This window comes from Spea bombifrons, chromosome 5, assembly GCF_027358695.1.
Source record: "Spea bombifrons isolate aSpeBom1 chromosome 5, aSpeBom1.2.pri, whole genome shotgun sequence".
Taxonomy (NCBI): Eukaryota; Metazoa; Chordata; class Amphibia; order Anura; family Pelobatidae; genus Spea; species Spea bombifrons.
The window spans coordinates 31,083,745-31,100,240 of NC_071091.1; the positions used below are offsets into that span (position 1 = coordinate 31,083,745).

The 16,496-nt window shown below is 40.2% G+C and overlaps 1 protein-coding gene across 1 annotated transcript; it reads right to left on the reverse strand.

Annotated features, from left to right (window-relative positions):
* Positions 1-1,386: 1,386 nt before the first annotated feature.
* Positions 1,387-14,254, reverse strand: CDV3 (CDV3 homolog). The gene is made up of 5 exons (XM_053466340.1): positions 13,895-14,254; positions 7,597-7,673; positions 6,758-6,894; positions 3,889-4,045; positions 1,387-3,559 (listed from the first exon to the last, which is right to left on the reverse strand). The coding sequence occupies exons 1-5, from the start codon at positions 14,117-14,119 to the stop codon at positions 3,433-3,435; spliced, it is 723 nt and encodes a 240-aa protein (XP_053322315.1). The 5' UTR covers positions 14,120-14,254; the 3' UTR covers positions 1,387-3,432.
* Positions 14,255-16,496: the final 2,242 nt, after the last annotated feature.

Here is a 16,496-nt window from a genome sequence, read left to right on the forward strand (position 1 = left end):
CCCATTATGATGATGTCATCATGAACCTATTACAATGCCATCATGAACACATTACGATGCCATCATGAACCCATTATGATGATGTCATCATGAACCCATTATGATGACATGACCAACTGTTAGTTTTAAAAAAAATCCTGGCTCCTAACTTTTTTACCTGGCGCCAAGATTCACAACAAATTTGTCAAGCCCTGTTTTATGACATCAGTAAACATCCTTTTAATCTTAAAATAAATACGATGGAAAATAATTTCTTTTCAATCTTCTTTAGAAATTGTTTATATCATTAGAGCAGATCAGAGAACCATTAAAACAATTTAAAAGATTTTAAATATAAAACTTATAATTTGAAAAGATCATGAATATCATGTAAAAACAACTATATAAGTATGATGAAAAAACTTGAAATTTTGTTTATGACATCAGAGGATCATAAAAACATCCCAAAACTCAGCTTAATGCTAAAAGATTCTAAATATGTAACAGATCTTTAATCTTATTTTGGATCTTTTCTTTAAGACAGCATCATGAGGCCATCAGGGGAACATTAACCCATCTTAAAAGAATTTTTTAAATCCTGTTTGGATTTCTTAATGAAAATATCAGGAGTATTAGGACATCAGGGATCATTAAAACATCTTGAAAGATCTTGATGTAAAAAGATCTTTAATCTTACAAGATACCAACATAGTTTGGAATGTTTCTTTGTGACAGAGCATTAGATCACTCTACACTGTAAAACATATGTTGATGAAGACATCTTCATTAGAGCATTATGACAGCATCACCAAAACACATAAAAAAAAGGGAACATTTTGGGGATATCGGCTTTCAGCCAAAACAGATGCAAGACCACTACACATTCCTTGTCAGCAGCGGTAAGTATTCTTCAATTTGAAAATTTTATTCATTCCATGAATGCAGTGGCCTCATACAAAAATATAACTCCCTTGTTGCTCAGCTAAAGCACAAAAACCGTCACTTAAACATAGAACTATTTCTGAGAAAGAGCACTCATTGTACCTCATCCTGGAACTTCCTAGCAATAGGAATTACTTTTTTGTTTAATGATTTACAAATGCTTTGCCCCATTATTTAACATATCCCTGTATTGTTTTTTTTTTTTAATGTTCAGCGACAAAATTAGCTACAAATAGTAAAATTCAATACTGATGTTGATTCTTTAGCCAGATAACAAGCTATTGGGTTTTTGCATCTATGGCTGCATTTGTGGAATTCCTACACTTGTTACTTGAGATCCCGTAACTAATTTTTGTCAAGTGTGTCTGTGCTCAATGCATAAATCTACTTAAAAAAATAAATAAAAAATAAAAAAAAAAGGATTTGTCACGGAGTTTGTTTATATCAAATAACACACCACTGTAGTTGGAGATTAATTTTAATTCAGTTTATTAATGTCACAGATTGCAATTGTTTTGCTCAATCCATGCCTGAGTTGCCCATGGACAATCCACCTATCCATCAAATAGCATGATAAAAACTCACTCAAACGCAAAAGTTTTGTCACAGTTTGTAAAAAATATACCGGGTAGAATTTTAAATAACTGATCTTAATGTCACAATTAAACTTCAGTCTACCAAACATTTCAAATAAATAACATTTCAGCGTTCAGTTTTAAATAACATACCTGTAAAAACCCATAGTTTAGATGGCTAGATTTCAGATGTGACAATAACTTATTGTGCTCGATTGAAGCTTATCACAAGCTACATAGATGGGCATTAGAACATTGCAGCTGAAGAACCTTTATAATGTAGGTGTAGCCAACAGGGGACTTGGTCAACAGCATCATGGTTGCCAAAACACGCTGCTCAATTGATTTATGAAGAAAAAAAAAAAGTGGTGAGCAGGTGAAATACATGTAGTTATTAACATTAACGCTTAGGATGTCAGCAACCTACAGGATAGAATTGCGTAAACTTTGCAAAAAACAACAACCCAGAGCTAGAGTAAATTCATGACTAAGCAGTACCTCTGGCAATAACACTTAAACCAATGTTTTTGAGATAAATTTGTTACATACTGACTTCTCAGCACAGATCGCGCAAGTCGAGTTCACAGGCAGAGGACATGAGAAGTCCGAAACTATAACATTGAATTCAGTTACCCTTTACAGGAGACAAATGACTTTTTTTAAACAAAAAACAAGTGACAAACAAGACTTTAAACGTACTGTCAAAGCAAAATACACTGATACAGCTCTACCGCTTAACAGATAAACCAGAGGCTCCCTTCCATGGTACAAACCAGGCACAGCGCTTGCAAGTATTTGAGTAGGAAAGTGTGGCACATAGCAAAGTCCTTTTACTGAAAGGGCAGTGCGGACAACAACTTGTTCTATAATGGGGCACTATCATACAGTGCAAACAAACTTTAAATGGGGATCTGCCATGCAAAATAAGCCGAGCTGGTTCATGGAGCATAAAAATCTATACGTAGTAGAATCTTACAGGTCTCAAGACAAATGTATCAGTAAGATGACTTTTGGCACAGCAAGTAAGCCAAGCACATAGCATGAAAGACAAGTCACCATGAAAGATAATGCATTGCAGCAGAATGCTCATCTCACACATAACATGGCTTGCTTGCCTATATTTCTTTAGAATGGTACATCTAACAGATGGGCGTTATAAGGAAAGTTAATAAAATGTAATCTATTTTTATGCTCTATGAACAGATTAAAAGTTGATTTGGTCTGATCTGTGAAACATAGCAAATTAACGACCCAGTAAGCTACGGAACTTATGTATCAATGCAAATGTTAAACCCTTTTGTACAACAGACCAAAACCTTAATGATATAGGTGTTACAGAAAATGCTTTGAAAGTTGGAATTTGACTTGTTTTACCCTCTATAAAATGTAAAAACAAACTACAGCTTTGTACTATTTCTATGAAAACCTGTGTACTACCCACCAAAAGATACTAGGCCAATCCCTTTAAGGTCACTTAAAAACTGATACAAAGCAGACAAACTGAGCAGATGTGTTAAGAGTTGTTTCAGTAGGCAGAGCAAAAAAAAATAAAAAAAATCCTCTTTCCCCTTGAAACAGATCCAAGCACAACTTTTGCTTTCCAGACTGCCTGCGATCCACGTCTGAGGTAGTCAACCTTGTTGAAGGCGCCAATGAAGATATTTCCACTGAATGTTGCTTTTCATTTCTCCTCTCAGATGGAACAGTAATGGTTCTCAGCAGTGGGTAATTTGTATTCAATAACCAGGCAACTGTCCACACATACAAGGCATTTTTTTTTTTATTGTAAAGATCCAACTGCTGGCATTACCCAATGTACATTATTCCAACGAGAAGATCAACACATCAGGTGATCTTTAGTTCATAGCCAATAGCTGTAGTTTGTTTATTGGGTGGGTTATCAAAGCTCATTCATTACGAGCAAGTTTTTGCTGCTTTACTGTTCACCTAGTACCGCATACTGGTTGTCCAACTGAAGTCGCACAGCCTGGTTTTTTGCAGCCTCTTCTCTTGCACGATTTTTGTGTTTTACCATTTCAAATGTTTTCTCAATTTCTTTGTCCCTGAAGAAAAAAATGAAGGCTTTAAAATGCTGTAAATTTCTGTAAAAATGTAACCCTCTCTTACAATTACGTTGCAAGAACTGAAAGAAAATTTAGGAGGGAACCTAAAAAAAGCCATTTTGCTTACTATTAGGGTTTCTTAATGCTAGTTTCCAAACTTGCAGCTCTTATCTCAGTTGTGTACATAAGCAAATATGTCTTAAAATTAAGTACAAGTAAATATGAACATTACTAGAAAACAAAAAATAGGAATATATACCAGCTGTAATGACATTTAAGTAGTATAGAAATGTAAATACTTAAAGCAGCCTACATTGTAGAGCACCTACCTGCGAGATTCTATATGCTTAGCAGTAGATTGCAGGGATGGAAACTGTGCATCGCTATAGATTTCAGGTGGGCCTTGTCTTCGAGGTGGAGCAGAAGCTCTGGCAGCAGGAGGTCTGTACACACCACTTGACTGTACTGGCTCTGGAGCTTCTGCAGCTATAAAGACAGCTCAGTTGAATGGTCTCAACAGGGTTAAACATAAAATTAGGGCTGCAACTAACGATTTTAATAATCGATTAGTTGGCCGATTTTTTCAATTAATCGGATAAAAAAAGCAAATTTTTATTTTATTTAAAATAATGTAATGAACAATCTGTTAAAAAAAACAAAAAAAACCTTAAAATTTACACTCTTTATCACAATGACATTTCTCTATTTACCTTCTTATTTTACTGACATAATAAAAGCTACAAGAACCCAAACAGTGTTTCTCAAACTAGGTTTGAATACTTCGTTATTAGTAAATATTAATTCATATGTTAACTATTTTTTCATATGTAATAAAGACTATGAGAAAAAAGCCTCTTGTTTATATTTTCTTTTATTTGTCAAACTGCCCCCCAGTTATGCACATCTGACCCCCAGCTTGCCACTCTATCCCCAGATATGCCTTATACCTCCCATATGCCAGGGATTCCACTGTGCCCCCGATATGCCTTATACACCGTACATGCCACTCGCACCCCGATATGCCTTATAACTTCCAATATGCCACTCTGCTCCTCAGATATGCCCTATACCTTCCAATATGCCACTCGCACCCCATTTATGCCTTATACCTCCCTATATGCCACTGTGTGCCGATATGCCTCTCCGCCCCCATGAATGCCCTACACCACCGTGAAATTCATTATACTCCCTGATTCACCACTCTGCCTCCCTCAGATATGCCACTCTGAAATTCATTATACCCCCCATACACCACTCTACCTCCCCTATACACCTCTCTGCCACCCTGAAATTAATTATACCGTCCCATACACCACTCTGCCTCCTCCCTCTCATACTATGGCTCTACGATAAAAACATCTGCCCAAGTTCTAAATACAAGGACCAGTTCCATCTTCTAAAAGCTTTCTGCATGCTGCTCCCATACACCACTGTGCTTCCTCCCCCCTCCCATACACCACTCTGCCTTTCTCCCCGACTCCCTGGTGTCTTGTGGGGGGTGAACCTCAGTTGCTGGCTGGCACTTCATAGAAGCCCCAGCGGAAGTGAAGGGGAGTAGCAGAGGTTGTCTGTGTGCATCGTGCAGACACCCACCAGCTGACAGAGGATGATCCTCTGCAGGAGGCCTGGATTCTCCTGTCAGTCGGTGGGGGTCTGCACGATGTGCACAGCCTCCGTTACTCCCCTTCACTTCCGCTGGGGCTTCTACGGAGAAGGTCATGTGATGCTGACGCTGCATCGTAGAAGCCCCAGCGGAAGTGGAGGGCAGAGGTTGTCTGTGCGCATTCAGTGGAATTCAGGTCTCCTGCATCGCTGCGGGGGATCTGGATTCTAGTGTTATAATCCGATCTCTGTTTGAGGTCGGATTATAGAAGGAGAGGAGTTTTTCAGAGCATTTGCTCTGAAAAAAACCTCTTTATAATCGTTAAAAATCGATTCGACTAATAGATAATGAAAATCGTTGACAATTATTTTCATTATCGATTAGTTGTTGCAGCCCAACGTAAAATATATTAAAAGATTGAAAACTACAACAAGCTGATGCTTTACCAACGCAAATTAAGCCCTCCCTCCAAGAGCTTTCATAAACAAAGTCAGAAGGTCGACTCTGGGTAACTCAAGGTAGCATGTTAAGGAGTCAGTGTTTTGTTCTTGGCTCTGTTCATTTAGGCCAAATATTTAATGTGCATGTACAGGGATGTGTTTTACAACGAAAGCTAAGATGTTTTAATAACCAAGGGGAAAAGTCCCATGGTTTTTTGGTACCTCAAGTTCTGGAGCCATTTTGCCATTTACCATGTGCAGGCTTAATTAAGATTTCCTTTTTCTATATTTGATGTACCCAGACAAATTACACATTTTTATTTCAGAAAAAATTTGAAGCAAGCAAAAACTAATTGTGAGTGCTAGTATGTAAAAAGAAAAAGAATAAAAAACTTGTTTGCAGTTTTTTTTAATTTTCATTCTTTTGCACTGCTTTCAGTGAAATATGGATAGAGATCCCTTTATGGACCTCTTAAAAAACATGTTCCGTATGACAATGAGAGTGCATGACATCACTTAGCTCACTTTAGTGCTAATGCTGGCTTTTGCTGACAAGGGGAGAGTCCAGGTTGTCAAAAGACAGTCTGATTCCCCATGTAGCGACAGGGAAACACACATCCTGTGTTTCCCTGTGTACATCCTGGTAAAAGAGGAGCTTTTTTGGACATACATGTACATCCACAGGGGACTGAAGGAGTTATATACATATAAAAAAAAAAGTAAAGAGACTCCAGTGATGTCACCATGACATAAGGGGAACCCATCCAGCTCCAAGAAAATGTAAAATAAATGTCAAATGAAGAGATAGGTGCCCAAGCACTTCGTACTCCTCCCACTAGAAAGTAAAATGCTTTTGAAATAAAAGGAGTTTATTATATTTTTTTCATAATACATGATAAAAATAATGGTATCTAAAAAAAAAAAACCTTCTTGTCCTGAAAACATTTACATTAAATATAATTTGTGTGGGTCCAGTAAATAAGGAGAAAATTACATCTAGACACAAACACCGTAGAAATGTTAAATAGCCATGAAGGGCACAAAATTTGACAGTCCTGTCACCAATGGGTTAAAAAGGTGACCAGCTCTGCTCGTGTTTACAAATTTACTGTATGGTCTTTATTTTGGGCACAGCTGAAAATATTCTAGTCTTACCAATATTTTCAGGAGGCTGGACCGTAGCAGCCTTATTCCATGGTCCAGAAGTCTTGTCTGAGCCGGAACCTCCGGCCTCTTCCCAATCTGCACCTTGCTCTTCCTTTTTATCCATGTCATCATCCTCTTTTTCGTTACTAACAAAGAAAACATTGCTTATGTAAGCAGTCACATTGCATTATTTTGCATATTTGTAGGTTCTTGTTAACAGTAATAAATAATGTATTCCACTGCCTCCTAGAATTTTGCTATTCATTAATACAGGGTTCCATTTTTAACCCCTTAATGACAAAATGCATCGTTTTCAATGGGTTTATGGACCGCCCATTGTCCTTAAGGGGTTAACGGGTATTGCTAAAGCATGTAAGCATTGGAGAAAGGGCACCATTTAGTTTGGCAAGTTGGCAGCTTTAATAGAAATTCTGAACTAAATGGGCTGTAAAAAATAAATAAAAATCCTCATACTATAGGTATTGTTTTACACATATTAGACGCGAGCAAAACATAATCCAAAATGCCAGACAGATAAGCAAATCATTTTTGTAGTTGAAATTAACCAAACTCATGCATTGCTTAAGGGATGCATTACACCGAACTACTTTGATGGAAGTAGCTGGAAAGCTACTCAATGCACGTGCACCCATTTCAACAAATTCATTTAATTCTATGACCAAGCTGAATTCACTGTTCATGGGAAACTAGAAAACTACCTTTAACAATTTCATAAACGTGGCTCATTTCATCCCAAACATTTTTCTATATTTACCCGATTACCATTACACAAAAAATGCAAAACTGCACCAACATGGAACTTTATATTAAGTTACACTACAAAATACCCAATTTGCAACGACTGAATCCTTAGTCCAGAATAATCCACTTCTTTCTGTTCAAAATCTTTCCATTCATCATCTTCCTAAAACGAAAAAAAAAAAAAAAAGGACCACTGAATTTGCTTCCTACATCAGGATTCTTATGACAATCACACAGTACTAAACACACTGCCATATTTTAATTTGTTTCAGAAATGCATTTCTTCAACACGCAGACTATTCTTTCAGTCTGTCTAAAAAGTAAATTTTACTAATACAATAGAAATGTTTGTAGAAATACATTAATGTACCATAAAGATGCTGCTTTGTTATTTCTGAAATAAGTAACCCTCCGAAACAAATTCTATACACTACATACAATTAGTTTATATTACTAAATAGTTAAGCTAAAATTTGTGAAGGTGATATTCCTCAAAATAGCATTTGTTGAGAGAAAGGCGGAAGACTGACATTTTCGCATAACTAATTGGCTAAATTAACCCCTTAAGGACAATGGGCGGCCCCTAAACCCATTGAAAACTATGCATTTTGAGCCCGTACATGTATGGGCTTTGTCATTAAGGGGTTAAAGATGTTGCTCTAATAAACCCATTAAAAAGGCACACAGCCTGTTAATTTGCCCCATTCCCCAGGAAAATGTTGTGCAGGGGATGTGCTTGGGCAACATATAATATACTTGTTTAGACTTCAAGCAGCTAATCAGTGGGAAAAATAGTATGATTATGGAGGAGGAGGGCAACCCCTTCTGTGTCAGTTAACCCCTAGGACCATGCACACACATTATATAAATGTCCTGTGTTAAAATGCAGTGAGCGCTTGAGGGGTGCTCAGTATCCCCAGGCTGCCTAGGACCAGCCTTGTCCCTCCCCTGCTGCTCGATTGCTCCATGAGTGCGCTTGTGCGTCAATCCCTTTATTGCTGCTATTGTGTCACATGTGATGACAGCATTTCAAGAGTTAATGTTTATCTGGTTTTTGGGGATCAAATCACAGTCAATGCTGTGCTCCTATAGGGCACAAGCATTGGAAAGAGGAGAAAAAAGTTAGTGGTGAATCACAGTTGAATAAAGACATAGCAAAAACATGAAAATTGCTCTGTATTAGGAAAAAATTGTACAAAGTGTACAGATCGTCATGTTCACATTGCAATATTTTTCCTAAAACGTGATGGAAATCCTATGCATACAAGGTAAAATTGAGAGTAAATCTATATTGGAGGTGGTTTATGTCAACTTACGTAACCATTCGAGAGATGTTAAGGAATTCTGGTCTTCAAAGTACATGAAATGCAGCACAGAACCATCACTAAGGCAGGGCTTGACAAATTTGTTGTGAATCTAGGCGCCAGGTAAAAAAGTTAGGAGCCAGGATTTTCTTTAAACTAAGAGTTGGTCAGGAGTGATCTGATCATCATCACCCCACTTACTAAACTCACAGCATTTGACCTGGAAGCACCCTGGACTTTCAGGTCAGTGCTGTTTTTTGTTTTTTTTTAACCCTTTCAATGCTGATGTTCCATTGGAGCACAGCATTGACTAATGTTTAGTCCCCACAAGCTTGTGGGGACAAATGTTAACCCCTGCAATGCCACGAATGTGTCATACACAATTGTGGCATTGAAGGGGTTAACGCTGCACTGTCGCTCTCAGGGAGCGATCAGGCAGCAAGGGGGTGACTCACGGGGAGACCTAAGAACCCTCTCCCCTGTCCCTGAAGCTGCCTCTGGCAGCTGGCACTCAAATTGCTGGTCTATAGACCAGACATTGCAGGGGGAGTCTCTGGTGACTGCTGTAGGCTTCCATGCCTACAGGAGTCATCACAGGGCTTGTGGGGGCTCGTTTTTGCTGTTGCTGGTCTGCCTGGAACCAGGCAGACCACCAGCAGCAGAGCCCTGTACAAAACGGGAATTAACACCTAAATGCCGCGATCGCGGCATTGAAGGGGTTAACGCTGCACTGTCGCTCTCATGGAGTGTGGGGACCCAATCAACACACAACCCCCTTCCCTGAAGCTGCCTGTGGCAGCTGAAAACGCGATTACTGGTTTTGCAGCAACCTCGTTTTCAGCCTACAGACTCACTCCGTGGGAGTCATCTCAGGCTCGGGGGGGCGGGCTCTGAGTGGCTGTGCTGTCTGGGGCAAACAGCAGCAGCAAGCGCCCCCGTGTGGTGACAGCCTCTTACATCCACAATTTTTTCTGGATGTAAGAGGCTGACAAAACCTAGGCGCCAGGACAAAATTCTCTGTCGCCATGGCGCCTGGGATTTGTCGAGCCCTGCACTAAGGTGTTAAATGCCTTTAACGTGCATTCTATTGTGTGGGTGTAAAGTGATAAAACTGTCCCTTTAATTAAGCTAAGCTGTAGGCAATGTTTTCTTTAAGCCTGTAAGCCAAGGGCTACATAAAAACACTGTTCAGTAAGTAAATCCAGTTAATATAGGACAATTGATCTTGGTACCAGTGACACATAATACATGTATACACTATCAAACACTAGGGCTGTAACCAACGATTATTTTCATAATTGATTAGTTGGCCGATTTTTTCAATTAATCGGGTAAAAAAATATGCAAAAAATATATTTAAAATAAAAACTTATAATTTACATTAAAAGGTTCCATTAACACTTATCTCTTTATCACAATGACATTTCTGACATAATTAAAGCTATATTTTAACAAGAACCCCAGAAATACCAAAAAAAGCTTTACTAGTAAATATTCATGTAAACTATTTTTGCCCAGTTATGCACAGCTCACCCCCAGCTTGCCTCTCTGCCCCTATATATGCCTTATACCCCCTATGTCAGAGATGCCGCTCTGTCCCGATATGCCTTATAGCCCCTATATGCCACTGTGCCCTGATATGCCTTATAACCCCCTATATGCCACTGTGCCCTGATATGCCTTATACCCCCGATATGCCTTATACCCCCTGATTTGCTCATTTTATGAATCGATAAAAATCGAATCAGCTAATCAATTATGAAAATCGTTGCAGCCCTAAACACCCCAACGTGTGTTCAGCAACATCTCCCAAGTACAGTGATACCACCCATGCATGGGTTTGTCTGGTGTTAGAGGGCTAAAATGCCACATTTGGGAAGTGTATATTGGACACCCCTTATGTATTTGAAATGCTTTTTCTTTAACTATTTCCATGTCAAGATTCTTGGGGAAAATACAGGGCTAATTTTAGCACTTGCTCATAATAAAGTTTTTGTATTTTATTTTTTTTTTTTGGACATTTTGCTGGAACTGGATGGTTCCTCTGATGCATAATTTTTTTTTTTTAAATGTTACCACTCCCCCCCCCCATTTTTATTTTTTATATACCGTATTGGTTCGGATATAGGCCGCACCCTAAAAGTCTGGTGCTTTTTTAAAGAAAATGGTTTTGTAATAGATATGCTGCCACTCTGCCCCCCCCCGACATATACTGCCACCCTGCCCCCCCTGACTTACCAGAGCAGACTACTGGGTGTCTTGCGGGGCCGGCGGGGGACATCTATGTAATACGCATATACAACTTCCATTACATAGATGTCCCCGCAAGACTGCTCTGGTAAGTCTTGGGGCAGAGGTAAAACACATCGTGCGGACGTTCACCGGCTGCGGCGATGCGCGCGTAAACAACCTCTGCTGCCGGCACGTCTGCACGATGGGCTTTAACGCATCGTGCAGATGTGCCGGCAGCGGAGGTTGTTTACGTGCGCATCGCCGCAGCTGGTGAACGTCTGCACGATGCGCTTAGACAATCTCCTGTGCCGGCCGGGGAGGCTGAGCGTATCAGAGAGTAGGATGCAGGTCCACTGCATCCTAACCCAGCTGCCTGCCTGGCGCCCGGAACTGCATGACCTGGGCGTCAGGCGCTAGACCCCGAATATAGGCCGCACCCCTACTTTAAAGACTTAAAGTGGGGGGAAAAAGTGTGGCCTATATTCGGGCAAATACGGTATATTACTAATCACATTGGGATTAGGAAGATGGGCTCCATTGATTTACATGGTTGAATGCAGTACCTGTATTCAACCTGCAAGTGGAGCCAAAGTTCTCTAGAGGGTCTTTTCAAACAAGGACATGCCGCCACCTTGCGAGTTGCAAAATCACTTGCAGTGGCGGTCAGTGTGTCCTGGGGTGAGTGTTCGGTGTCGCTGAATGCCACATGCTCCAATGGATCAAAAAATCAAACGGCACTGACCCGAAAGTCCAAGGTTCTTCCAGGTCAAATTGTTGTGAGTTTAGTAACTGCAGCAGTTTTAACTGCTGCAGAACCAATCAAAAGTGGGCTGATTATCAAATCACTCTTGGCCTATAGGAGTGATCTGATCATTATGGCAGCCCCTGGATGACCCTTTCCTAGAAAGAGGTAATGACATCCCCCCCCACACAAATTAATTAAAAAATACATCATTACCGTATTTGCTTGATTATAAGACGGACCCTCAAATTTTGAAAAATAAAATAAAAAAATCAAAACCATTGTTTTTGTCCTATATTATTGCATGTGTAGAGTGCTTTTTTTTCTTGCTCGCCAGTCAGAGGCTCACATAGGAACATGTCCCATGATTCTCATTTGTGCTTATGACACCCTGGGAATCATGGGAAATGTAGTTCACTAAGATGCGCCCTTAATTGAACCAGCTATGCAAAGCATTCCTACCTGACCGTCTGTGCTGTCAGGTGGGACTGATTTGCATAGAAGTATAGGCAGGGATATGGCACATAATGTACAAGTCGAAGTGGGGTCAGATGAGCACTGCACGACCCACGCAACAGTAGTGTTGTGAGCTTCCGGCCGCATCTGAGGACGCTGAAGCAGGGGATGGCGCCCTGGCCGTGGAGACGGATGCTGGGATTCACCCTTGGTGCATACGGAGATGCGGCTGAGGATGCTGGGATTCGGAGGTATCAGGGATGATCTGAGGTCTGATTACAGGACTACCTCGACTATAAGACAAGGTCGAATTTTCAGAAGTTTTTTTTCTGGAAAAAACCTCGTCTTGTAATTGAGAAAATACGGTATTACCTGATCACTTGTCAGTGACATTTTAAGTCACTAATTATTGATCGGTCTCCTTGATCAATGTCAGTGGCCTAAATACAAATCAAAACCTATTTTGTTGCTTTAGTAATTTTACATACCCAGGGAAACGTTTTTACTGAAATAGCATGGGTTTGTTAAAAGTGGAAAAAAAAAGTTTGACTGCAGTGTTTAGGACAAACTGGCACTGAAATGGTTAAAACAAAAGTGTTAAAATAACCCCCTCTAGTAAAATACTTTGAGGTGTCAACTTTCAAGAAAATCTATACTTTTAATAGTTTTCCTTTCTCTGGCCGCTATTGGGGCGCAACTCCCAGCTTACCAGGTTGATATTCCCAGCTCAAAACACCACTCTGAGCGGATTCTTTATGGCAATTCTAATGAATTACATTCCTCTGCACACCTTTATAAGTCAAAGCGTCAGACTGGGTGATTAATACTAAACCGCTGTACTGTTTACCACGCGCAGTGTGACAAGGAGTACGGTGATGCATTTAGCAAAAAAAAAGATACATTAAAAGACTTACCTTAGGTGAAAGCTGCAGCAGCCTGCCTCCCGAGCAGTGATTACGTCCATTGTTGATGGGTTGCTTTAATGGGCGAGTTTTCTTCACATGCACATTAGACCTCTCCCACACACTAGCCAAGCCAGCATTGGAGCTGACTAATAGTAAATAGATAATGTGCCAGGAGATCTTTTCAGATGGCCGGTGAATAGTTGGGATGGCCAAATGCATATGGAGGATCCCGAGGACCCCCACCCATACATTAACAAGGGGGACACCACAACAATGTAAATTGACCTCTATGCTGGATACCATGTAAGCATGCATGTGTGTATGTGTTTGTGTGTATATGCACATACATATATATATTATATATACATACATACATATATATGTATTTAAAGCGGCAAGTGTACGGGCAATGCCAGTTCCCATTTATCAGTTCTTGGTAATGCTTAATTTCCACTCGTGTTGCCATGCGTCCAGGCCGCGGCAGATTTTTCAGTCCCTGTTCACAAGGGATATCTATTAATTTACACCCCCGTGACACCTGCGCCTAAACATCTCATAGTAAGCATATGGATTCTGGCCGAAGAGCGCGGGCTTTGCTGTCGGCCTGAATAATACAATTAAACTTACGTCATGCCCACACGAGTGCCTGACACCTGGGCCCCACGTGTACTTTAGTACCGGTCACATGGTTTCGTGATTGCGACTAGGCAGGAGTTAGTAACGGAAAAGGGTTGGGGTATCTCACCTTTTCTTGTTGGGAATCTTGCCCTTCGTTCTTGCCTGTTTTTTCTTTCTTGACTACCTTGGCCGTTGCGGAACCCAATGAGGCAGCTGACTGGGATGCGTCCGGCGGCCTCGTTGACCCTTTGGCGCTTGTCGTACTACCACCAGCTCCCACTTTATCTTTTTTCTTCTTCTTGTCTCTCTTAGCGAAAAAGTCGTCCAGACTTCTCTCTTCAGGCTCGGCCATGTTTGTTAAAGAGATGTGAAATGCGCGTCTCTGACAGCTCAGAATTTCGTGCGACACGCACCGGTCACATACACGAACTAACTGGGGCGGGGAAACCGGAAGCGCTGCCCACACCCGGGAATAAACCACAAAGCACACGAGGTGAATCAGACTCCGAAAAAGACGTTTCATTCGCTATGGCAGTGGAATGTCACATGCTACTACATCGGAACCCCCTCCACGTTTAACACAGTGGTATATTCTAACGCGTTCCTACTTTTTTTCTCCTTTAATTGACTTCGCAAAACGTGTCTTGCCGCCTGCGTTGCTCATTTTTTTTTAAAGAAACTTTATTTGTAGCACATGCAGCTTAATCACGTACAGCTAGCAGATGCTTTGTCCTTGTTTTTTTTCCCCTCTGGTATTTATTAATTGAACATTTACAGTTGACCACCAATATTACCAATATTTAGCGTCTGTTCCGACGCCGTAACCCATAATCCACACATACCTTTCTACGTAATTCTTTACGTTATTTAATGTTACCATTCCCAACTTTTGCATAAATTAATTTTTTCTTAAACATCCATCTTTTCCTTTTTTAGGGGGTTTTCTTACGTCAAAGTGACACTGCAGGGACATTTTTACCTTGAGTATAATTTAGGGGTAGGGGGGTCCAATTTGGGCCACTGCAGACCTACTCAGTATGGTGGCCAGTTATTTTTTTTTTCCAGGGCACACATATTACATTAAATTTCATGCCTTGGTGAAAAGCATGTGTAACATTGTACCCTGCAGTATGTATAATTCAGCGATTGCTTTTTGTGAGTTTATATATGCCAAATATCATAACCCCCAAATGTCCCACTTTAGAAGAGACAGTCCCTTATTGGTCTTAAATCCCCACATTCCTCCCCTGACGTCCGTTATCTCAAAATATTTTGTGTATAAGTGTATCCCAGTGTTCTACAGCTCTAAAAGTTACAATCATGTATATAAACAACAGAAAATGTGTAAATAAAATACATTCTTCTTCTAGATGCCTTATTAGTTGCATAAGTATCTACAGGTCATAAAGGCACATACAAAGTATTGGTAAAGCCCTGCCCCGAACCACACCCCATAAACACAGGTGCCTCTTTTTGGCTACTTTAAATGATGGGTGATATGAAATACTGCAAAGAAGCACCTTACATGGGCTGGTCATCAACATGCCAAAAATGCCAAAAATCTGTCTATTTAAGGGCCAAATGCGACCCATTTTTTCCCTTCCCAGGCCTGCGGGAGAGCCTGATCTTCTTGAAAACCATCATTAGAGGGTGGCCCACCCATAAGGGCTAAAATCAATAGAAGGCAAACATGCACGGTGCATAAAAACAGAGAAAATGTATTTAAAAAAATGTTCCATACAAAGCCCGAGCCTTTTATGGAGGTTTCATAAAAACAATGTATACCGCACACCTAGCCTAAAAGCTGTTGTTGAATAACAAGTGCTGAGAATGGCCCACAGGGTGCCAGGTGGGTTTACCAGCAATTTCAACAAAAGAAAAAAGGGAATAGCAACCCTCACAATCAACCTTATTGTGACTCGTGCCCTGAGCGGCATCATGGTCAGGGGATTCCAGACAAACATCAAGACTTCAAAGCTATCCCGGCCTTGAGGCCAGAAGACCCAGATTTCCCGCTCTCACGGGTACTCACTTGATTTAACTAAAAGGCAGAAGAGGTCCTAATACCGTTACCTAATTGTGTAGGACCAGCACGATATAATTGGAGATGTATTTAGAATATACTTCGAAATACAAAGACTAGTAACACTTAACAAAATGCCACCTGGCTTGTGTTATACCGACTGCTTTATTGGTCTTATCAAGGCTGAAATGTGTGTGTAGCTGCTTCCCTCTTTATGTATTCCACCAAAATGATTATCAATTCATGTAGAAACTCTAGCTGTTTATTTCCCAGTTCCTACCAATCTGGTGCTACCACCGACAGTCTGCTGATACTCTTACAGATCGTATTTGATCACAAGTGTGATAAATATGTTTTTCACGTTACAATTTCTTTTAAGTCAAGTATAGAAGAACTAGAGCCTGGGCAACAGGTAATGAATAATAAAGGATGGCATGCTGTGTGCTAAAATGGGGCTTGTAGAATCCCACTTCTGGGATACAGGATCCTTGGTATTCACAACAAGTAAAAGAGAGGCGAGAGAAAAATCGGTGTTATGAGGCTTACCATATTACTTTTTTTTTAAAATTATTATTATTGTAAAATTAATATTATTATTATCTTACCTGTGGAATAAGCACTGTTCAAAACAGATAAAGAAACAGAAATTAATTGATAGCGGACTCCAAGTAGAAGCATTCTGATTGCAGTAAACCGTAAACTATCC

Excerpts from the sequence above, each read along its gene's own strand:
- CDV3 (XM_053466340.1), bottom strand. The coding sequence starts at position 14,119 with ATGGCCGAGCCTGAAGAGAGAAGTCTGGACGACTTTTTCGCTAAGAGA. Across the intron at positions 7,674-13,894 it reads AAGATTCCCAACAAGAAAAG|GAAGATGATGAATGGAAAGA; the intron begins GTGAGATACCCC and ends TTTTCGTTTTAG. Across the intron at positions 3,560-3,888 it reads AAGCATATAGAATCTCGCAG|GGACAAAGAAATTGAGAAAA; the intron begins GTAGGTGCTCTA and ends TTTTTTCTTCAG.